A 25,224-nucleotide genomic window follows, 5' to 3' on the forward strand; every position below is an offset into this window, starting at 1 on the left:
CCACAGAAGATAATTTTTACTCACCTTCTGTTCCCTCTGTCCAGCTTCCGGGTTCACCGTTCGCAGGAGTTCCCACGGTACCCGCAAGTTATTACGGATATCGCACTGGCCACTACGTTCATATAATGTTGCAATACTCAACCACAAGTGTACAAGTCACTCTTGGAGAAATTCAAACTTTCTTGAATTTTCTCCCGAGTGACCAAGTTACACGATGACCTGCCGTTAGCGCTACGGTGGTCCACGGTGGTCCACGAATGCCGCACTGTTATCGCACGAGGTTCCCACGATGTTAAACTCCGGTTAACTCTTGCGTCAAGTCGCCCCGTGAAAAGGCCGCTTTACAATGCCAGAGATCCTCAGTATTGGTGTGGAGATGGTTCAATCCTGACTATGGGTGCTGTCTGTGAGGAGTTTATGCATTCTCCATGTGACTGCATAGGTTTTCTCCAGGTGCTCTGGTTTTGGCCTACATTCCAGAAACATGCAGTTTTGTTGGTTAATTGGCTTTTGTAAATTGTTCCTGATCTGTAGGATTCGAAACTGGAATAACATAGAACTGGTGTGAATGGGTGATCGTTGGTCAGCACGGACTCAGTAGGTCAACGGGCCTGTATCCATGCTGTATCTCTAAATTAAACTGCAGGTGCTGGTTATCAAAAAAGGACATAAAGTGTGGGATGAAAAATATGGAACATCACCAATACACTAAGGTGTATGTGTTGGGCTGAGAAAGGAAATGTTATGGGGAAGGAGATGGAAGCTTCCCCAGATACTTTCTCTCATTGTAGAAACAAGGAACTGCAGGTGCTGGTTACAAAAAAGGACTCAAAGTGCTGGAGTAACTCAGTGGATCAGGCAGTATCTCTGGAGAACATGGATAGGTGATGTCTAGGGTCAACAACCTTCTTAAGATAAGGTCTAAAGAAGGCTCCCCACCCAAAACGTCACCTATCCATGCTCTCCAGAAATGCTGCTTGACTCACTGAGCTACTCCAACACTTTGTGTCCAACTATCTCCCCTTCTTTGCTATACCTCAGTAGATTTGTTATCCCACTCTAGACTGTTATGCCTCAATACACATGTTACCCCATCTATTACTGGACTTCCATCTGTTTAACTGTGCGATTTTGATGGGTGTGAGACTCAGCTCTGAAATTCAGCTCAAGAGTCAGGAGTGTTTTATTGTCATATGTCCCGAAACAGAACAATGAAATTATTACTAGCAGCAGCACAACAGATATGTAAACATAGTACTCTGTAAACACCATAATAAACACCAAAGAAAAAAAAGTACAGTATATATAATTAAAAAATATTAAGGCACAATGTCTAGAATCACATGTTTGATTCTTCAATTTTGATTTTAGACAATTAGAAAATGAGACCTCTATGCGTAAAATGATACATTTGAAGTAAAAGGATTTTTTTTTAAATAATGGATTCCAAATATTTCTTCTACCAATCTGTATGTGGAGGGTGCAAAGGTGCTTTTAGAATGATTCCGAGAATGCACTTTATTTAAGATTGGCCTGTAGTTTCTTGGCTTCAGCTGTTTGATATTTGAATCATGGGAATTCTGAAACCATAAGTGCGAAGAGCTCTCCAACTTAATTTTGACTTAGCTTTCCATATCCCAACATGTTCTCACTTAATCCACCTTGAAGCATCAGTGAGAGGATGTGCTGAGTTCAGCAGTCTGACTGTCGGTTTTATCTTTGTTGATCTGTCTCCCATTTCCCTTGTCACATACTGGGGCTGCAGGTAATGACATTTTTTAACTGTCATTGAATAAAATATTTTAATGATTCCACAGACAGCTCCGAACTCCCTGAGCTAAATTTTAAAACTGGAAAGTTGCTGCATTTTCATGATCCTCACACCCATTTTAACGCTCTATTTTAGATCTGAATTAATGTGTGTCCCCTGGTAGTTTGAAAAATCAGTGATCTCATCTCCTTTTCATTTTATACTTCTGGGATTAATATATATGTTTGTGTTTATCTTTTTATTGTAGATTTATGTCTCGTGCTTAATTTTTCCTTCTCCATTTGCTGCTTTTCTGGTTTGTATACAGCATGTATTATCACTAAGAAAGTGGTTGAGTGCCCCCGAAGGTGTATGCGGGTATCCTGCTTTGTAAGGCCAATGCCTGTTTTTTCCAAATCATTTTCCCAACAGGTGGAAGAGTGGTGCAGCTGGTAGAGCTGCAGTCTCACAGCACCAGAGACCCGGGTTTGATCCTAACCTTGCATGCAGTCGGTGTGGAGTTTGCGCTTTTTCCATGTGACCGTGTGGGTTTCCACCAGGTACTCTGGTTTTCTTCCACATCCCAAGGACGTGCGGGATTTCGGTTAATTGGCTTCTGTAAATTGGCCCTAGCATTTTGTGAGTGGATGAGAATGTGGGATAACGAAGAACTAGTGTGAATGGGTGATTGATGATCGGCGTGGGCTCGGTGGGCTAAAGAGCCTGTTTCAATGCTGCATCTTTAACCTAAATTAATATCACGCCTGATCTTTTTGGCGTGATATTTGTATCAGGGCTTTTCTTACCACTGATAACGTTTCTCATACAGGCAACATCTCATTGAGGCCACATCTCTCTTTTTTCCTTGAGTCATGGAGTTATACAGCACGAAAACAAGTCCTGCAACCCAACTCCTCCAAGCCATCCAAAGTGCCTTCTTGATCCGTTTCCATTGGCCTGCATGTGACCCACATCCCACGGAACCTTTCCTCTGTAAGAGCTTGCACACATAGGGGCGCAGCGGTGGCGCAGCGGTAGAGTTGCTGCCTTACAGCGTTGCTTCGCCAGAGACCCGGGTTTGATCCTGACTACGGGTGCTGTCTGTACGGAGTTTGTACATTCTCCCCGTGACTGCATGGGTTTCTCTGAGATCTTCGGTTTCCTCCCGCACTCTAAAGACGTACAGGTTTGTAGGTTAATTGTCTTGGTATATGTAGAAATTGTCCCTATTGTGTTTAGGTAAGATAGAATTAATGTGGGGGATCGCTAGTCAGTGTGGACTCGGTGGGCTGAAGGGCCTGTTTTCCAGCTATATCTCTAAACTAAACTTGCCCAAATGTTTGTTAAACATTGTCATTGTACCTGCCTTTACCACTTCTTATGGCAGCTCATTGTTCCTGATTTGTGTTATTGTCTTCATTCTTTCCATGCTAATAATCACATGCACAATGGGCCCACCTATTTTGGTAAAACTGTGGCTCATGGATACTCTCCATTGCCCACTACCCTCCAGCGAGCTCAGTGAGCCCATGACTTCCATTATTTTCCAGTCATCACAGTCTTGTCATTTAGTTCACTTTCACAAGGACAAGTTCATTCAACAGCTTTTACCATTTTATATCAATTTCAGTTTGTTTTCATTTATTCATCTCTTTGTTTACATTTAGCACAGAATATTTATGGATTCTGGATATTAAGGGATTACAGAGTAAATTTATGATCTATCAGTGTATAATCTCTCATATCCTTTATTGGTCAGACTTTCACCACTATCTATCCACCCTCCCTGCCCCAGAAGCACGTGAATTTAAATATAAACTCTATTTGTAGTTTAATATTTTTCTGCATAATTTATGTAGAAGTAAATAAATTATTTAGATTTATTCAACCCAATTTTCATAATTAAAGTTTACACTGGGATATAACTAAAGTAATATTGGGGTAATATGCTCTCAATGCTGAAAATACTGAATTGTAAAATGCTGGAAGTACTCAGCAGGCCAGGCCAGGCCATATCTGTAGGATGGGAAACAGTGATAACGTTTCAGGTTGAAGACTCTGGATCTGAATTGGGAAGGAGAAGGCTGTGGAGGCCAAGTCAATAGGTATTTTAAAGGTGGATTTTGACAGTTTCTTAATTAGTACGGCTGTCAGGGGTTATTGGAGAGAAGACAAGAGATTGAGGGTGAAAGTAAAAGATAAATCAGCCATGATGGAATGGCAGAGTAGACTTGATATGCCAAATGGCCTAATTCTGTTAGTTTAATTTATGAACATGAGAAAATACGCTGGCTTCCCCTCTCCCATTGTAACAAAGCCATCTTATCTATTTCCTGTGTCTAAGTTTACTAAGGGATCTAGATTAGTTGGGAAGGTGGCCCAAGGATTGGGTAAAGAAGGAATTTAACTCTGACAAATGTGAGGGGTCGCGCTTTGGAATGTCAAACCAGGGCAGGACTTACACAATACGTGATATAGCCCTGGATGGTGTCATGGAAACAGAGAGATCTAAGCTTACAGATATGTGGTTCCCTGAACGTGGTAGCTCAAGTGGACAGAGTTGTGAAGAAAGCTTTGGGCATGCATGCCTTCATTGAGAAGGGTATTGAGTTCAAAGGTTGGGACATCATGATGCAGCTGTACAAGTCGTAAGTGAGATCACACTTGGAGTATTGCCGATTTGGATGCCTTGCTTTAGGGAGGATATCATTAAATTGGAAAGAGTGCAGAAGGGATGTTAGCTGGACTTGTGGGCTTGTGTTATAGGGAGAGGTTGGATAGACTTTACTTTACTTAAGACTAGAGATACTGTGGAAACAAGCCCTTTGGTCCATCGAGTCCCCGCCGACCAGCGATCATCCCGTACTCCAGCATTATCCTACACACAAGGGACAATATACAATCTTAACAAAGCCAATTAACTTACAAAACTATACGTCTTTGGACCTTGGGAGAAAACCGGAGCATCCGGAGAAAACCCATGTGGTTACAGGGAGAACTTACAAACTCTGTACAGACAGCACCCATAGTCAGGATTGAACTCTACCACTTCACCTTTGTGCTGCTCCAACCTTTTTCCAGTATACACCAGGACTATTTCTTTGGAGTGTCGGAGGCTGAGAGGAGAACTAATTGAGGTGTACAAGAGCATGAGGGACATGGATAAAGTGAACACCCACACTCTTTTTACCATGGAAGAGAATTCTAAAGCTAGAGGACATGGGCTTAAGGAGAGAGGGGGAAGATGTAAGAGGGATCTCTGGTGCAACCTTTTCATTCAGAGAGTGGTCCATATCTGAAATGAGCTGCCAGAGAAAGCTATAGAGGAGGACATAATTAAGACTTTTAAAAGACACTTGGACAGATATGTGGACTTTGGGCGAAAGCATTAAAATGGGATAAGCCTAAAATGCCAATTTGATTGACATGTACAAGGTGGGCCAAAGACCCCGTTCCCATTCTGTATAACTCTGTGACTCTTATGTTCTTTTGTCCGTGTGCTCACTCTCTAACAGCACCAATTCACTGACTGATCAGATAACCTTGTTTACAGTTTATCCCCATGGTCACCCCAGTTTTATCCTATCAGAGACATATGCCTGCCTCAACTCCCCCTCATCCATCCTCAGGATTAACAAACAAAATTCTCTCCTTCCCAGTTTAGTTTAATTTAGTTTTGTTTTTTGTTTAGTGATACAACGTGGAAACAGGCTCATCGGCCCACCAATTTCACGCTGAACAGCGATAACTCGTACACTAGCTCTTTCCTACAATCTAGGGACTTTAAAGAAGCCAATTAACCTATAAACCTGCATATCTGTGGAATGTTGGAGGAAACCTAAAGCACCCGGCGAAAACGACATGGTTATAGGGAGAACATACAAACTCTGTACAGACAGCACCCGTAGACAGGATTGAACACGGGTCTCTGGCGCTGTAAAGGGCCTGTCCCACTTGGGCCATTTTTCAGCAGACTGCTGGCGACTGTCAAGTTGCCCGCAGTCGCCTGAAAAACCGGCAACTGGAACGGCGACTGTCAGAGTGGAACACATACACAAACACATCGCTTCCTTCACCAGCCCGTTACACAGGTGGGGGACAGGGCAAGCGGGGGGATCGCTGTCTAAAAAATTCACACGGTGCAAAACCAAGGTGAAACAGACACACACCGCAATGAACAGGAGCTGTAAAAAGAAAGCTAAAGCACAGTGTACGGTAAGTCCTTTAAAAGAGGGGGGGGGGGGGGGGGGGGAGAAGGAGTGGAGACAACTTTTAAGAAGCCAGAGATACATGGCTGTGAAGCTCGGCGGACATTTACCATTACTGGTCTGTTATCCTTTGTTCTGAAAACTGCTACTTACCTTTTTTTCCCCCAATGAGCCAATGAAATTCGGCACTGGCTACAACCTACAAGAACCTCCGAGAACCTTTGACCTCCTGGCAACCCATTAGGACCTCCTGGCGACCCACCTACGGCTTGAGAATTCTCACTACTCTCACTGGCGGCTTCATTTTAGTCGCCGGTAATTTTTCAACATGTTGAAAAATTCACGGTGACCATAATGAGGCCACGACTAGTTCCCAGAATGCGGGAACTCCGCACAACCATGAAGGCGACTCCCCGGCAACCACCTGCGAACATGTGGTCACCATGTGGCGACTGCATAGTCTCCTGCGGTCACCTAAAAAATCACCTAAGTGGGACAGGCTCAGAAGGCATTAACCCTACCACTGCGCCACCGTGCTGCCCCTGTACCATTCTAATGAGGTGTCTTCAACCAGAAACAGTGACTCCTGTTTCTCTTCCCACAGATGTGGCCTAACCTGCTGAATATTTCAACCATTTTCTGTTTTTATTTTAGATGACCAACATCTGCAGATTTTTGGACATCCCAATGAAGATTTTGTTGCATATCTAAAGCTAAAATTGTGCCTGAAACTCATGTGTTTTTTTTAGATGTTAGTGGATAAAGATCAAAATGTTGGTGTTTGTTGACTTAATTCTGCTTTGTTATTTTATCAGTTGCACTTCTGCCAAGAACACAACTTATCAAAGAGGTTGGCACAAACAAAACTAAATTGTTAACTTAATTTCTTCTCAGATAAGTTAACTGTCCCTCTGGAAATGTATTTTAATGACTCTCTTGAGCCAGTCAGATTGATATTTTTAATGTTGCATCTTTCAATGTTTTCTCTTGAAGGCAAATCCCATCATCCAGAGTGTTTGCTTAGGAGAGAATAGTGCTATTGAAGAGGAGCTGAAAAGGAGTGGCAACGTCTCACAATGGGCTGGAGGTGGAGGAGGAGGTGGCGGGGCCACCTTTATTTTCAAGGTAATGATTTATAAAATAATTGTCCAATTACAGGTATTTTATCTTTTAATAAAACTGTCCTCCATGCTTTTCTTACATTTCATACATAAATGTGAGCCATTAAATATCTAAAGCACTTATCTTAACAGCTTCACGAGAAATGTCATGTTATTGCTAACTGCTATTTAATGGAGAATTAACACAAATGTTAGTGAAGTATGCTGTGACTTTTGTCCTGGTTTACGTATATCTTTCACTCTTTCTCCCACCTTTTCATGAGTAATCCTGGTGTCTTCTTCCTGTCTCCATAAACATAAAGTGCTGGAGTAACTCAGCGGATCAGGCAGCAACAGGAATGGATAGAAGACTTTCTTCCCAGTTATCATTAGACAACTGAACCATCCTCTCATGAGCTAGAGTGCAGTACTCAGCACCCATCTACCTCATTGGAGACCCTCGAATTATCTTTAGTTTAGTTTAGAGATACAGCGCAGAAACAGGCCCTTCAGACTACCGAGGCAGCACAGATCAGCGATCCCCATACACTAACACTATCCTCCACTCACTAGGGACAAATTTACAATTATACCAAGCCAATTAGCCTACAGTCCTGTACATCTTTGGAGTGTGGGAGGAAACCGTGGGAAGGGGAGGGGAAAGAAGGTGGGAAAAATAAAGGAAGAGGGCGGAGACCGTGGGCTGTGGGAGACCTGGGAAGGGGAGGGGTTAAGAAGGAGAAAGCAGGGACTACCTAAAATTGGAGAAGTCAATGTTCATACCGCTGGGGTGTAAACTACCCAAGCAAAATATGAGGTGCTGCTCCTCCAATTTACGGTGGGCCTCACTCTGGCCATGGATGAGGCCTAGTACTTGAGGGAGAACTGGGAACGGGGAGGGGAAGGAGGGATAAAGCAAGGTGTGCTGACCTCTACCGGTCTGAGGCCAGGCGTCAACTCTCAGACACCTCCTCCTACTTATCCTTGGACCATGACCCCACAGACGAGCACCAGGCCTTAATCTCAAGCACCATCACTGACTTCATCATTTCCGGCTCCCTGCCCTCTAAAGCCTCCAACCTCATCGTTCCCCAGCCCCGCACAGCCCGATTTTATCTTCTCCCCAAAATCCACAAACAGAACTGTCCTAGCAGACCTATTGTTTCAGCTTGTTCATGTCCCACCAAACTAATTTTCACATACCTCGACTCCATCCTATCCATCCTGGTCTAATCCCTCCCCACCTATATCCAAGACACCTCACATGCTCTTCGTCTCCTTTATGACTTCTGTTTTCCAGGCCCCCACTCCTTCATCTTCACTACGGATGTCCAGTCATTCCACACCTCCATCCCGCACCAGGAGGGTCTTAAAGCCCTCCATTTCTTCCTCGACCGCAGAAATAGCCAATTTCTGTCTACCAATACTCTCCAAGGTGTAGCTATGGGCCACAGCTATGCTTGCCTCTTTGTAGGGTACGTCGAACAATCCCTGTTCCAGGCGTACATTGGCCCTATCCCCGAACACTACCTCCGCTAACATTGACGATTGCATTGTTGCTACTTCCTGCAGCTATGCAGAACTCACTGACTTTATCCACTTCACCACTAATTTCCATCCAGCGCTGAAATTTACCTGGACCATTTCCAACATCTCCCTACCGTTTCTAGATCTCACCATCTCCATCGCAGGCAACAGACTGCTGACCGACATTACTACAAACCCACTGACTCCCATAGATATCTTGACTACACATCTTCCCACCCTGCTTCCTGTAAAAACTCTATCCCCTACTCCCAATTCCTCCGACTACGCCGCATCTGCGCCCAGGATGAGGTGTTCCATACTAGGGCATCGGAGATGTCCGCATTCTTTAGGGAACGGAGTTTCCCCTCTTCCATTATACTCACCAGGGTCTCTACTATATCCCGCAGCTCTGCTCTTACTCCCCCTCCCCCTATTCGTAACAAGGACAGAGACCCCCTTGTCCCCACCTTCCATCCCATTAGCTGTCGCATACAACATATAATCGTCCGCCATCTCCAACAGGGTCCCACTACTGGCCACATCGTGCCATCTCCTTCCCTTTCTGCTTTCCGCAGAGACCGTTCCCTTCGTAATTCCCTGGTCAATTCGACCCTTCCCACCCAAACCACCCCCACCCAAACCACCCCCTCCCCGGGTACTTTCCCCTGCAACTGCAGGAAATGCAACAACACCTGTCCCTTTACCTCCCCCCTCGACTTCATCCAAGAACCAAATCAGTCTTTCCAGGTGAGGCAGAGGTTCACTTGCACCCCCTCCAACCTCACCTACTGCGTCCGCTGTTCCAGGTGTCAACTTCTCTGCATCGGCGAGACCAAGCACAGGCTCGGCGGTCGTTTCGCTGAACACCTCTGCTCCATCCTTCTTAACCAACCTGATCTCCCGGTTGCTCAGCACTTCAACTCCCCCTCCCATTCCCGCTCTGACCTTTCTGTCCTGAGCCTCCTCCATTGCCAGAGTGAGGCCCAGCGCCAATTGGAGGAACAGCACCTCATATTTTGCTTGGGTAGTTTACACCCCAGCGGTATGAACATTGACCTCTAATTTTAGATAGCCCTTGCTTTCTCCCTCCTTCCCCTCCCCCTTCTCAGTTCTCCCTCAAGTCCTACTGTCTCCGCCCTCTTCCTTTCTTTGTCCTGCCCCCCCATGACATCAGTCTGAAGAAGAGTCTCGACCCAAAGCGTCGCCAATTCCTTCTCTCCATAGATGCTGCCTCACCCGCTGAGTTTCTCCAGCATTTTTTGTCTACCTTTCAGCATCTGCAGTTCATTCTTAAACAATGATTCTTAAACATATGGCTAACAATGGCCTGTTTCCTTTATCATTGTTATTTTTTTTGCATATCTTTCATTCATTAGTTCTATATCTCTCTACATCATCGTCTATATGTCTCTTGTTTCCCTTTCCTTTGACTTTCAGTCTGAAGAAGGGTCTTGACCCACTGAGCATTTTGTGCCTATCTTCGGTTTAAACCAGCATCTGCAGTTCCTTCTTACACACTTTTCTGTGTACCTCTGTGTACAATAATAAACTAAAGTAAAAATTAAACTAAATTGTTCAAGCCCTTCATTAGGTCCTCTCTGACTACAGCTTTGACATTCTCCCTGATCAATAATGCAACACCTCATCCTTTTTCCACCCCTCTGTCACGTCAGAAACATCTAAATCCAAAATTGAATGTTCCCATTGATGCAAAACAATGAAGCAATGGTCATTACTATGCATCACTCATGGAAATTCAATTTTTCAGTTGCATAACTTTGTTTATCAAAAAGCATTTTGCAATTGAAATTCTCAATAATATTGGTTAAATTGGATCCTGCAATCTTGCACTTTGAAAGCAAAATTAATACCCAGGGGACCAAATAGACAACAGTAGCACAGTATCAAATCTTCTGAGTGCAGTGAGGTGTATAGCATGTAGCAATATTACCACAGCTGCCTTTAATATGCAGCCTGTCCTGAACATCCAACTTATGGACACTTATGGAATTCTCTGTGGAATTCTCTGCCTCATAGGGCGGTGGAGGCGGGTTCTCTGGATGTTTTCAAGAGAGTGCTGGATAGGACTCTTAAAGATAGCGGAGTCAGGGGATATGGGGAAAAGGCAGGAATGGGGTACAGATTGGGGATGATCAGCCATAATCACATTGAATGGCAGTGCTGGCTCGAAGGGCCGAATAGCCTACTCCTGCACCTATTGTCTATTGTCTATTGTCTATTATGTATGTGAATGAGCGCCCACGACATTATTAAATCCAAAGTCCAACGCATGCACATATGTTCACATACGTTCACTTCTAAAAATGGTAGAGCTAGCATCCTCACTCTCTCCACTTTTAACAATTATTCTTTTTTCATCAGCCTTATATACTTTGATGCCACTCATTACAGTATATACCTAGACTACATAGTACATTACATAGAAGATAGACAATTAATGTTGGAGTAACTCAGCGGGTGTGGGGGCATCTCTGGAGAATAGAAATAAGAAAAATATTCCCTTTCTCCAGAGATGCTGTCTGACCCGTTGAGTTACTCCAACATTTTGTGTCTATAGAGGAATTAGCATCTCTAATTCCTTCCTACACATTACTTAGACTTTGGGGCATTATTTTTGTCTTTGCACTATTATTGTTTGCTAATTTTGTTTGATTATTTTTTTATATATATACTGAAAATGTTTTTATTGTAGAATTTACAGAGTATTGTGTTTATATATCAGTTGTGCTGGTGCAAGTAAGAATGTTATTGTATTGTTTTGGGACATGACATGAAAATACTCTTGACTCCATCTTTGCTTGACTCTCTTGACTGGGGAGATAGGCAGTGGTGTACCTCAGCATTCAATGATATTACCATCGTTGCTTTGATATACAGGCCATCCCCGAGTTACCATCGCCCGATTTATGGACACTCCCACATACAAACGAGCCTCCATTATATCATTCAATTCAAAAGTACGATGGTGTGGTTACCATATTAAGTGATTTTCATAATTCATAAGGTCATAAGTGACTCTGAAAATAGTTTGTAATTATTATTTAAGGAATCTTGAATGAATTGGGTAGGCAGAGGGATTAATCAGTCCTAATAGCCTCAATATGGCCTTGTGTCCATCCTTTCGTCAGTGAACACATGCAACGGTGAATTAACACAACACATTAGTGCATTGTGCTCTGAACTTCATGGAAAGGGACACATGGAACTGCAGATTTCTCCCACTATCCGGTCCCTTCCCCCACCTCATCCACTTCCACCTATATCTATATCATAAGATCATTAGTGATGGGAGCAGAATTAGAATTCGGCCAGAATTCGGCCCATCAAGTCCACTCCACCATTTAATCATGGCTGATCTATCTCTCCCTCTTAACTGCATTCTCCTGCCTTCTCCCCATAACGCTTGACCCTCTTACTAATCAAGAATATATCTATCTCTGCCTTAAAAATATCCATTGACTTGGCTTCCATAAACTTCTGTGGCAATGAATTCCACAGATTCACTACGCTCTGACTAAATTCCTCCTCATCTCCATCCTAAAGGAACATCCTATAATTCTGATGCTGGTCCTAGACTCTCCCATTAGTGGAAACTTATGGACAAACTTGACTTATGGATGTATGTGCAAACAGAACCTTTGTTACCCGGGGATGTTCTGTACACTAACTATTTGATCGTAAATATACAGGCCTAAATTTCAATTTTTACAGATAACCTGGAACTTGTAAATGTTAATAATCATCAAGAAAGATGGTGATGTGTTATGGTTGTGATTCTAGACTACTATCCTCAGGCTACGAGCATTGATCCAGAGATAAGAATTAAAATCCCACCAAGTCTCCTGAGGAATATATATTCAAGTAATTAAATGAATCCGGAATTTAAAAGAAGAGCTAATAACTATAAAAGCCATCAACTGTAAAGATATAAACTGACATATTTTTGATGAACAAACAAAGAGCAATAGTTTTCAGTGGAGATGATTGGAAAAAGATTCAGAGATGACATGAAGGAGACTGGCAAATTATCATGACTGTCCCATCTTGTTCACTAACATTCTTTAAATAAGGAAATCTTTTGCTGGCCATGCCTATGTGTGGTTCCACAATATATATCAAGGTGCAATTATAATTGACTTTCACATCACATGAAAAAGCTAATTAAAAACTAAAATCAGGAGGATATAAACATACCATAAAATTGGAAGACGCATTGCAGATTCATCTTAGTGGAGAAATGGGAACTGAATAATTTTCAGATAACAGTGAGGAGAGACAATATGAAACAAAAAGTACTATTTTAAATGGAAAGAGGATTAAGGAACCTGGAGGTACACAGATCTTGAGAGTGGCAAAATAATTTGCAAAACTTTGCAAAAATATACATATCCTTGGCTTTATTAACAAAACAGTTTATTCTATTGTCACGTCTACTGAGGTACAGTGTAAAGCTTTTTTGTTGCATGCTAACCAGTCAGCGGAAAAACTATACATGATTATAATCGAGTCACCCACACTGTACAGATACATGATAAAGGGAATAATATTTAGTGCAAGATAAAGTCCAGTAAAGTCCAATTAAAGATAGTCCAAGGGATTTCAATGACGTAGATAGTAGCTCAGGACTGTTCTCTAGTTGTTGATAGGATGATTGCCTGATAACAGTTGCCTGAAAACAGCCTTAACTAGAGCACCAAGGCACCACATATTAAGAAATATATACAATTCTTAAAGGATTTGCAAAGCAAAAACATACCCTAAAAGGATTGAGGGATTCCAGTGAATAAATAGCTTTAGTTTTAGAGCTATAGCATGGAAACAGACCGTATGGCCCACTGAGCCCATGCTGTCCATCGATCACCTACCACTTCTATGTTATCCCACTTTCACATCCATGCCCTACACACTTGAGGCAATTTACATGGGCCAATTAACCTACAAGCCCACATGTCTTTGGGATGTGGGAGTTAACCCATGCAGTCACATGGAGAACATGCAAACTTCACACAGACAGCACCCAAGGTCAGGATGAACCAGGTCTCCGGCTCTGTAAGGTAGCAGCTCTACCAGTTTGCCACTGTGCCACCGGTAATATGCATGTTAGGAGACAGAAGCAACTGGGGTTCTTGGAGCAAAGAAACCCAACAGAGGGTTGAAGGGGGTTGTTCAGCATTAGAAATGTTCGTTATGAAGTAAATAAAGAGAACCTGTCTTCGTAAGCAGAAGGATTTGTGGCCGCAGAGTAATATAATTGCTAAAAAGATCCAGCAGTGGCATGAGGAAATACTTTTGTTATAAGGGAGTGGGATTAATTAAATAGTATTGAGAAATTGCCAGCACAAGGACTATATATCGAGTGACCTTTCTCCATGCTCTGTCCATCTATGATTCTATGCTCTCTTCTGCCAGTAAACAAACTGCTGTAATCATCACATCTCTTTAGGCCAAATTACCATGATTCTCTGCAAATATGCATTTCTATCCGTTACTCATCTGGATAATAGGCCTAATTCACATCATTAAAAGAAGGTTAACTGTAACCTAATTTAAAGTTAAGAAGAATATTTTTGTGATGAATTTCATCCAATTCCTAACGCTCTTTATCAAAGAATAACATAACTACATTATACATCAGTACTGCTGCCCAGTTGAGTTAGTTTTGGCAATAAATATCTTTGGTGTCACTTCGGAACATCTATTGGCCTCCCAGCACAGAGATGTTCGCCAAGGAATTATGCCAACTGGCCCATTCCAGACTGACGGAACCAGTTAGAGTATATCCCATACACTAACCTACACACACTATAGACAATTTTACAACTTACCAACGCCAAGTAGCCTACAAACCTTTGGAGCGTGGGAGGAAACCGGAACACCCGGAAAAAACCCTTGCAGTCACAGGGAGAACATACACATTTCATACAGACAGCACCCAAAGTCAGGATCGAAACCTGTTTTCTGGGATTGATAGGCAGCAACTCTGTCACTATACCGTCCTTAAGGTATCACCCCAGGGGGCCATACGAGTGGCAAGGGTGCTTGTTTTAAAGGTAGTTTGCAAACACTACTGAATATGATACTAATTCATGTATAGACGCTGAGAGTGTCTGAAGAATATTTGCACTGTTCTTGTATATTTTTTACACTGAATAAAGTTCATTTCTGGAAATAAAAATAAATCTGTGCGGCATTTTACCTCGGTCCCAGAAGCTGCAGTGCAATGAGGAAGGACAGGCAAAAACCTTTGACCTCTTCCTTTTCCCCAGCCCTCTATAAGGAGAATTGAGGAGTTAATCAAAGTTCTCACATTGCTTCCATTTTGCCTCGTATAAACACAAAAACAATACATTGCTCATTAACTAAACCTGAAGTAATGAATGAATAAAAAAGTTCCGTTAAAAGTCTGGGCAAGGTTATTTCCCCACAACCATCCCATCCTCTTTATGCCAAATTAGCAAGGTACAGTGCAAATTTGCATTTTTGTTATTTATTCATCAGGATAATAGATCTATTTCACCTCATTAATAACTTGAATGTTGCTGGGTTAACCCTGTGGGATTAATATAACATCAAAGCAACATCATCATATAAACCAATGCAAGAAAATTCTTCCTAACTAATATACTAAGCGTCATCATATTTTTGTATCTGATTAAGGTAGGAAATGTCCATCATCTCTTTTCCCTTCTGATGACCTTGCTTAATGGAATTTATAAGCCTTTATAACCTTTATAAATCAGATATTTCCAATTTCAGAATTTCGCATTCAATCAGTAAGATTTAATGACATTTTTATAGTACATTTCCATCTTAGTTATTTCAGGAGATTTCATTTGGTCTTTTCCCATCACTTTATATGTATGGAAACATAAATGTAAGATTGAGTATTTCAGTGAAATGCTTGATGTATTGGAGATAATTTTTAAGATGTTGCACTAAACAAAAGGGAATAGGAGATTAAGGATTATGAAAAGGAGTACTTACAAGACAAACAATGATTGGGGCCCTGGAGATGTGAAGACACCTAAGAGAGGTAACCCAGTGTAGTCAACAAATTAAATTAAAATTAATAATGCAGATAATTAATTTGCAACTCCATGAGCGCAGCATTTCATGGTAAAAGCAAAAGGAACAACTTAAAAGACTAATGGAAACAAATGAATTAATAAATTTTAAAAGGGACACAAAATGTTGGAGTGACTCAGCAGGTCAGGCAGCTTCTCTGTAGAAAAGGAATAGGTGATGTTTCACAAAACGTTCTTGGACACATAACATATTCCGCCCCATCTGAGTCCCTTGCGCATAGGCAATTCCAGTCAATATTGAGAAGATTAAAATCCCCCACTAGTAAAACCCAATTTTCAGCTGCCCATAAGTTTAGAGATACAGAGCGGAAACAGGCCCTTCGGCCCACTGGGTCCGTGCCAAACAACGATCCCTGCACACTAACACACTTATCCTACACACAATAGGATCAATTTACCAATTTTACCAAGCTAATTAGCCTGCAAACCTGTACATCTTTGGAGTGTGGGAGGAAACTGGAGCTGCTGGAGAAAACCCATGGGGAGAAAGTACAAACTCCGTACAGACAGCACCCATAGTCAGGATCAAACCTGAGCCGCTGGTGCTGTAATTGATCTTATACATTTCTGCAATATTCTAATTTATCTGTTTCTCTGGACTATTTTGAAGACTCTGACTAATGACAACCATAGCACAGTGATTGCCCCTCTCTTACTGTATTCCCAAATGTGCAGGGATCAGACACGTCCTCAATTTCCTGCAAGTTACAAACCTCGCCTTGATTCTTCCTTACTTTATAATACAGAATGTATGACAATTTGATGCATCCTTTTTAAGGCAGAGATAGATAGATTCTTGATTAGTACGGGTGTCAGGGATTATGAGAAAAAGGCAGGAGAATGGGGTTAAGAGGGAGAGATAGATCAGCCAGGTGGAGGAGACTATGGGCCCAATAGCTAATTCTGCTCTTATTATTTATGACCTTATGATCCTCCTCACTGATTTGTTGTAAGTCCATGAACTGATCATAATAGAAACATGATTCATTTAATATTCAACAAGCATTAGCAGAACAGAACTGTTTCAATATGGAAAAGTCTAAGTTGATCAGCAATTTGGAACTTCATCAATGGGTTTGAGTCCAGTGCTGTTTCTGATGTTTATCACTTTCATTTCAGACTTGCTGGAATCATGTTTGTTAGTCTTGTGTTGACTTGTAATCTAGGCGACAGTCAAACCACAGGGACTTACAGTATAAAAGAACACAGTCACCTTCCAATTACATTTTGTTTTTTTGCATGAACAGCTTATTGAGCATTTCCTCTCAGCTTTAACTTTACTTTAAACATTCCGTTCCTCAGGGCATACCAGGACGGAATTCTTCATCTAGTAGAAACAAGGAACTACAGATGCTGGTTAATGCACAAGAGGATACAGTGTTGGAGTAACTCAGCAGATTAGGCGGCATCACTGGAGAAGGGCCCCGACCCGAAACATCACCAATCGTGTTTTCTCCAAAGATGCTGCCTGATCTGCTGAGTTACTCCAACAATTTGTGTCTATCTCTGGAGAACATAGATAGGTTTCGGGATGAGACCCTTCTTCAGACTGATTGTAGGGGGATTGGGGAGAAGATAGCTAGAAGAGGGGAGAGACAAGACAAAGCATGGCAGGTAATAGGTGGATGCAGGGGGGAGTTGATCAAAGACGGGTGGAAGATTTGCTTCACATTGCACCCACAAAATCAGCACGTAACTCACCTTGTTTCTCTGGGGTAGAATTAAAGATGCCGAATGTTATAACAAATTGATTTTTTAATGCAACTCAATTGATTTTGTATGTGTGACCTTCTGGAGCAGTTGTTTCACATTTTACATCATTTAGTGCAGAAATGTTATTCTGGATTGATTGTTGATTAGTTTGAGCCTAATTCTAATATGCCGCTTTGTTCCGGATTCTCCTGCCAGAATAAAGAATATTAAAATCCATTTCTTATTGTAAACACCTTAAACTGGTCAACCTTATCGTTCTCATTTGTTTCAATCCATAGTGGCATTTATAGTTAACTCTGAATCACCACTATACATACTCCAAGGCCAGTATTATTTTCATGAATATCAAAACCAAACAGATTTTTCCAAATGAAGTCCACTCATCATGCTATTGCACAAGTAAAACTCCTTTTTATGTTCAACCATAACAACAGCAAGAATAGATTAATTTTGTGAAGCCAACTGTATCGCTGAATTTATAATCCTGTAATCTAAATATTCTTGCAAATTATTACTCAGTGAACCGAATTTCAATTCAGAGCAAGTTTTAATTTAATTTTTATAACTCATAAAATCTTATGTCCTGATGGAACTGATTGTTTGCATGCTTAGGATTTGTTCGATAATGTTTTTATTGGCTTTGATGGCCTAATTATTTAGCGCTACCCTATACCTAAGAAAATAGAACACAGAATAGTACAGCACAGGAATAGTACAGCACATCTTCGGCCCACAATGTCAGTACCAAATATGATGTTTTGTTTAAACTAATCCCCTCAGGCTGCACGTGATCCATACTCCTGCTTCCATCCATCTCCTTAGCCTGCAAATGATCCATATCCCTTCATCCATTCAACCCCGTCAGCCTGCAAATGATCCATATCCCTCCATATCCTCAGGCTGCGTGATCCATATCTCTCCATTCCCATCCATGTGCCTATCTAAAAGCCTCTTTAATGCCGCTATCCATCTGCCTCCACCACCACCCCTGGTGAAAGAGGAAGAACTAGTGACTGTAAAGTGCTTTGAGATTTCCCAAGGGTCGTGAAATGCAAGTTTTTCTTTCTTTTCATTGGACCAGTTTGGTGACCATAAATACAGGGGAGCAGTAGATTTTATTTTCAACTATTTGCAAGTACCTCACAACTTTGCAACCTTCAGTTTCAGAAAAGTTACTATTCATAATCGGCAAAAAAAATTAAATAGTTATATTTTAATTGGAAATGCTAATTTATACTTTGAACTTTGAATTTAAGCTTTTCATAAGCCAAAAGTAAATCCAGATTAGTTTAGTTCAGTTTAGTTTAGTTTATTATTACATGAACCGAGGTACAGTGAAAAGCTTTTTGTTGCATGCTATCCAGTCATCGGAAAGACTACACATGATCATAATATCCGCTATAACATCTATAGTGTACAGACACAGAATAAAAGGTATAACATTTAGTGCAAGATAAAGTCCAATAAAGTCTGATTAAAGATAGTCCAAGGGTCTCCAATGAGGTAGATGATACTGTAGGCCAGGATTATTCTCCAGTTGGAGATAGGATGGTTCAGTTGCCTGATAACAGCTGGGAAGAAGTTTCCCAGAAGTTTAATTTCCTATAACCGTATTTAACATTGTATTTGATCTCTGCAATATTCCAGATGGACAAGGGGGAACCAGTCCCATTGGTGATAGCGGCAGGTGGAGGTGGCAAAGCCTATCTGAGTAAAGATTCCAGTTTCCCAGAGGAGCTGTTAGAAACTGATTCTTCTATTCATGGAGTGAATGGCAGATCTGGTGCAGCAGGTGAGTGATATCCTTGACCAGCCTCTTTAGGTCAAAAGACTTTACAAGTTTCCTAGCTTGTGCACAATCAGGATATTTCACTGAACAATTACACTCAGCCCGCCAAGGCCTACTCCAGGTTACCGACCATTTCAACTCCCCTTCCCATTCCAAAACTGACCTTTCTGTCCTGAGCCTCCAGAGTGAGCCCACATGCCAATTGGAGGAACCTCATATATCACTTGGGCAGTTTACAATCCTACAACCCAGAATTCTGATTTCTCTAATTTTAAGTAATCCCTGCATTCCCTCTCTTGTCATTCAGACCCATATATCCCTTCATTATCACCTCTTCCACAGCCAGCAATGGACCATTGTGGGCTCCATCTTTCCTTGGTCATCGGTGCAGCACCTGATTTGTTCAGAGCCTTTTCATACCTCCAGTTCCCCCCCCCCCCCCGTCCCCCCCTGACTCTCAGTCTGAAGAAAGGTCGAAGGCTGAAATGTTACCTATTCCTTTTCTTTAGAGATGCTGCCTGACCTGCTAAATTAGTACAGAATTATGTATCTATCATATTTCGCTTGGGTAGCTTACAACCCAGCAGTATGAACATTGATTTCTTTCATTTTAAGTAACTTCTACCTTCACTCCTTTCCCCCTCCCCCTCGCCCCCCCCCCCCTTCCTCCACCTTTGCTGTTTAACCAGTTCCACAGTTCAACACATTGTTTCCCTTTTGAGATCATACCTTCCCCAGCCAGCAATGGGCCCACCAGGGCACCTCCCGGCCTAAGGTCATTTGTGGTCAGCCCTGACTGGTTCTGGTCCTTTCTCGCCTCCAGCTCTTCACCACCCCCACTCCCCACCCCTTTTTCTGCAGAGATGCTGCCTGACTCGCTGAGTTACTCCAGCAATTTGTGTCTATACTACACATTTCAATGCTACTTTGTCTGGGTCTGGATCCTATATTTTGCCAAATGTTGTTTTATACTTGCAAGGGAATTTCTGGTGTGTTTTGTCAGCTCTGATATATATACCTCTGCTTAGAGCACGAGAATGTCTGGGGAATTATCCTTGACGTAACATTAAAGGTCATTCATTCAAGGAGATCAATGTAAGCCAAAAAGAGGTGGTTGGTTCATGCATCCCTCATATCTGTCTATCCATTCCACACAATCATATGCAATGCAAAGAAATTAGCACACCAAATCAGACTTCCAATTACCCTTCTGTAGTTTAAAAAAAAATTATTGTTAAAATCAAATTTTCTTTAATATTCTGAGCCTTAAGTAAAAGAAAACCAAGATGTTATCATGTGGATGACATCAGGCACTAAATCTGGAACGTTTGAATGTGTAGGAAAGATCTGCAGATGCTATTTTATACCGTAGATAGACACAGAATGCTGGAGTAACAGCAGGCCAGGCAGCATCAATGGAGAAAAGGATTAGGAGGTGTTTCGGGTCAGACCCAAGTTCCGACCCAAAACGCCACCTGTACTTTTTCTCCATAGATGCTGCATGACGCATTGAGTTACAACCGGAATTTTGTGTCTGTTTAAATATATATTTTTCTGAGGGTGTTGGCACTGGCTGATGTCTGATCTTGAGCAGGTCAGTTATTTAACTGCAGAAATCTTTACTTAATTTACTACTCATTCATTCTCCATATGCTTTAATTGTCCAGGAAGACATATGATGCATAAGATAGACACAAAATGCTGGAGTAACTCAGAGGGACAGCATCTCCGGAGAGAAGGAATGGGTGACGTTTCGGGTCGAGACCCTTCAGAAATATTCGAACAGCTTCCTTCTTCAGAACCAAAGAAGGGTCTGAAGAAGGGTTTCGGCCCTAAACGCTGCCTATTTCCTTCGCTCCTAGATGCTGCTGCACCCGCTGAGTTTCGCCAGCATTTTTGTGTACCTTCGATTTTCCAGCATCTGCAGTTCCTTCTTAAACAAGGGTCCCAGCCTGAATTGTCACCCGTCCATGCTCTCCAGGGATGTTGCCTGACCTGCTGAGTTACTCCGGCACTTTGTGTCTTTTTTTATAAACCAATATCTGTGGTTCCTTGTTTCTTTCATTATTGTCTATGTATGTTATCTTTCCTGTAGTTTTTGCTTTTGTTAGTCTCAAGTTGAGTTTAGTAAACATTTCGGTGGCGCAGCGGTAGTATTGCTGCCTTACAGCGCCAGGGATCCGGGTTTCATCCTAACTCCGGGTGCTATCTGTACGGAGTCTGTATGTTCTCCCTGTGACCACGTGGGTTTTTTTGGGTGCTCCGGTTTCCTCTGACATCCCAAAGACGTGCAGGTTTGTAGGTTAATTGGCCTCTGTAAATTGTTCCAAGTATATAGGATAGGACTAGAGTTGGCATGAGTAGTCGACTGACCGGATGCTGCTGGTCGGCACGGACTCAGTGGGCCGAAGGGCTTGTTTCCACGCTGTATCTGTAAACTAAACCTGTTATCAAACGACCATGGGAACAGCCCTTGCAAAACAATCACACTGTGAAATTCCTTGATTTATGAAGACTTAAATCCTTCAGTCCTTGGCCTTATTGATCACTTCATAATTACTTCAAATAGATAGCATTGGATCTTTTTCACCAATTCAACAAGGATTGTCTGCAAGACTGTACATAGAATTATCTTTATTATGTCGTTTACGCCGCAGATCCCAATTGAAATAAAACTGCTGCACCATAACTGTACTTTAACGCTGAAAATACAGTTTGTAATTATTATTTAAGCGGTCTTGAATGAATTGGGTAGGCAGAGGGATTAATCAGTCCTAATAGCCTGAATATGGCCTCGTGTCCATCCTTCCTTCAGTGAACACATGCAACGGTGAATTAACACAACACATTAGTGCATTGTGCTCTGAACTTCATGGAAAGGGACACATGGAACTGTAGATTTCTCCCACTATCCCGCCCCTTCCCCATCTCATCCCCTTCCACCTATATCTATATCATAAGATCATTAGTGATACGCAGAATTAGGCCATTCGGCCCTTCAAGTCTACTCCGCCATTCAATCATGGCTGATCTATCTTAACCCCATTCTCCTGCCTTCTCCCCGTAACATCTGACACCTGTACTAATCATTGGCTATTGGAAGGAAGGGAGAATAGTGGCGGGGTTGTATTTCTGCTGCTATTGTATCACAAGTGCTCTGCAAGGAACTGCTGATGCTAGTTTATGCAAATGGGCGCATAGTACTGGAGTAACTCAGCGGGTCAGGCAGCAACTCTGGAGAACATGGATAGGTGACGTTCTGGATTGTACTCTTCTTCAGAGACTGGGTTGGCAAAAATCAACTGGAGTTTCATTTACTTTCGATAATTACAATTCTCAATTACTTGCTTTTCAGAACCTTAGCAATGTAGGTATAGTGAAATTCTTTTTTTGCATACAAGCCAGTAAAATCTTACTATATACAAGTACAAGTGTGTTACGGGTAGTAGATCACACTGAGTCAGTATACAAGAGTTGCCTCATTTTCAGCACCAACTTGTATCTTTCAAGTATCAAAGTCCTTAAAAATTTAGTCTTGACGTGACGTCAAAGGCCTGTTGTCATGGCAACAGCACTGGGTCAGAGTCGCAGTGGTCAGCCTGGCCTGACGATGAAATAATTGTTCTCCGATTCTGCCATGTTCTATCTCAGGTGGGCCTGACATATCTCTGTTCCCACCGACCTCCCCTAGTCCCTGCTCCTGGCATGTATCTTCTTAAATGTTTAGTTCAGTTTAGAGATACGGTGCGGAAACAGGCCCTTCGGCCCATCGAGTCTGCGCCAACTAGCAATCCCCACACATGAGCACTATTCTACATACTGGGGACAATTTACAATTTTTACCGAAGCCAATTAACCTACAAACCTGCATGTCTTTGGAATGTGGGAGAAAACCGGAGCTCATGGCGAAAACCCAGGCAGTCACGGGGAGTGCATACAAGCTCCGTACAGACAGTACTGGTAGTCAGGATCAAACCCATGCCTCTGGCGCTGTAAGGCAGCAAATCTTCCCAGCACCACCGTACTGCCACATGCTTCAATGCTTCAATGGTTCTTTATTATCACATGTACCAAAGTAGAGTGAAATTCTTTTTTTGAATACAGTTCAGTAAGATTATTGCCATACATAAATTCAATCCCCGATTAGGTTCAGCATGTATAGATGCAGCCCCCTGAGTCCATATGCAAGTCACCAGGTTTTGGCGCCATTTTCAAAGTCCCAGCTGCAGCTGGCCATCAAGGCCCATTGCAGCCATCGCCTCCTTCTGGGTCATCCCGCGAACCATCATCCCTTTCCTTTCCCGGCCACCGAGAGCCTTTGTGCCTTCAGATGGCATTAGGAAAAGAACATAAGGTGCTGGAATAACTCAGGTGATCAGGCAACATCTGTGGAGAACATGAATAGGTGACGTTTCACTTCAGGATCCTTCTTAAGACTATTCATGGAGACACAAGGATCAGCAGGTGCCGGTTCTCGAAAAATGACCATGTAGCCAGACCCGCTGAATTACTCCAGCACTTTGTATCTTTTTTTCCCAAACTATGCATGTTCTATCACCTAGTCATGTTCTCCAGAGATGTTGTCTGACCAGCCGAGTTACTCCAGCACTTTGGGTCATTTTTTGTAAACCGCTATCTGCAGTTCCTTATGCCTACCTTTGAATGCCATTAAAAACTGATTTTGGCCAACATTGCATGATATTTCCAGAGAACCTGACTAGATGTTAGTACAAAACATGGCTGTGTGTTAACATTTCAAAGACAGCATATTTATCTGACGTGCTATTGTTAAAATTGGATTTAATCTAAATGCAGCATTACACATATTTTTGCATTATATTCTTAGCCCTTTGCCTCAAAGTGCTTCCTGTCATATCAGCATCAGTGACCGGCCACTTATGCAATCCTGATTTCACCTTGTTGAAAATCCGGTGACAATGTTGACACTTACTGTAAGACATTTCCTGTTGTTATCCGGCTCATATTCATTCAATTTACATTCAGGGTTCTCTTTATGACACTGCCACTTGAACTGCCTCAGCCTAATATTTTTTTATACCACTCTGAACATCCCACCATAGTCACTCGGTTTTTCTGCTGAAGCGTGTTCCATTATGAATGTGGCTCTTAAGATAACTTGCAGCAAAATGCTTCACATGATATAGTTAGTAAAAAGCTCTGCTTTGTCCATTCTGAAGGGTGTTCAATCATGAGCTTGAATGCACCACTTGTAGTCAGGGCATTAATAGCTTAATCTTGATCAATCAGCCATTAAATTGATTATGCAATGCCTATTCATTTCAGCAAATGTCAGAAACCAAGTGAAATTTGAAATACTAAACAATTTATTGGTTCAATTGTACATTCACATTATTGTAACAAGTTTATTAAGAATATTAGTTATCTTAATTTCTACCAGTGATCTTCCATGTAGTGATTATTGCAAGATAGAGGTCAGATAATGTGTTGAAAGGAGGCCCTGCATTGTCTTGTAGAAACAAAGAACGGCAGATGCTGGTTTATATCAAAGATAGTTGTAAAGTGCTGGAGTAACTCAGCGGGTCAGGCAGCATCTCCGGAGAACACGGATAGGTGACGTTTCAGGCCAGGTCTGACGAAGGGTCAAGACTCAAAACATCACCTATCCTTTTTCTCCAGAGATGCTGCCTGATCTGCTGAGTTACTCCAGCACTGTCTATCTTTGGTATAATCCAGCATCAACTGCAGTTCTTTGTTTCTACATTCAGGCAGGAAGGTGCCCTGGTAAACTCATTGTTGTCTAGGGAAAGTGTGATCTCTAGAGGGCTACATTGGGGTGATCTGTGGAAGTGGTTTAAATGACTAGGGTGGAGAAAGGCGGGACAAGGGGGGAGGGGAGGGGAGTGATATTTTGTTACTTAAAATGAGAGAATCCAACATTCATACCACTGGGCAGCGTGCTGGTTTTACCAAAGAAAATGAACCAAAGAGGATAGATACACCATGCAAGTGGGCCGCAGCCACAATGGTACTACCTATCTCCCAACTATTA

At 42.1% G+C, this 25,224-nt stretch overlaps 1 protein-coding gene across 1 annotated transcript in view; it reads left to right on the plus strand.

Moving 5' to 3' along the window:
• The window catches only part of alk (ALK receptor tyrosine kinase), a 288,715-nt gene that overhangs the window by 181,313 nt on the left and 82,178 nt on the right, over positions 1 to 25,224 (plus strand). The window contains exons 6-7 of the mRNA XM_033025471.1: positions 6,952 to 7,083; positions 19,052 to 19,196. Of these exons, the coding sequence (XP_032881362.1) occupies positions 6,952 to 7,083; positions 19,052 to 19,196 (277 nt within the window). The remainder of the gene's footprint in view (positions 1 to 6,951; positions 7,084 to 19,051; positions 19,197 to 25,224) is intronic.

Source organism: Amblyraja radiata, chromosome 8 (genome assembly GCF_010909765.2).
Source record: "Amblyraja radiata isolate CabotCenter1 chromosome 8, sAmbRad1.1.pri, whole genome shotgun sequence".
NCBI lineage: Eukaryota > Metazoa > Chordata > Chondrichthyes > Rajiformes > Rajidae > Amblyraja > Amblyraja radiata.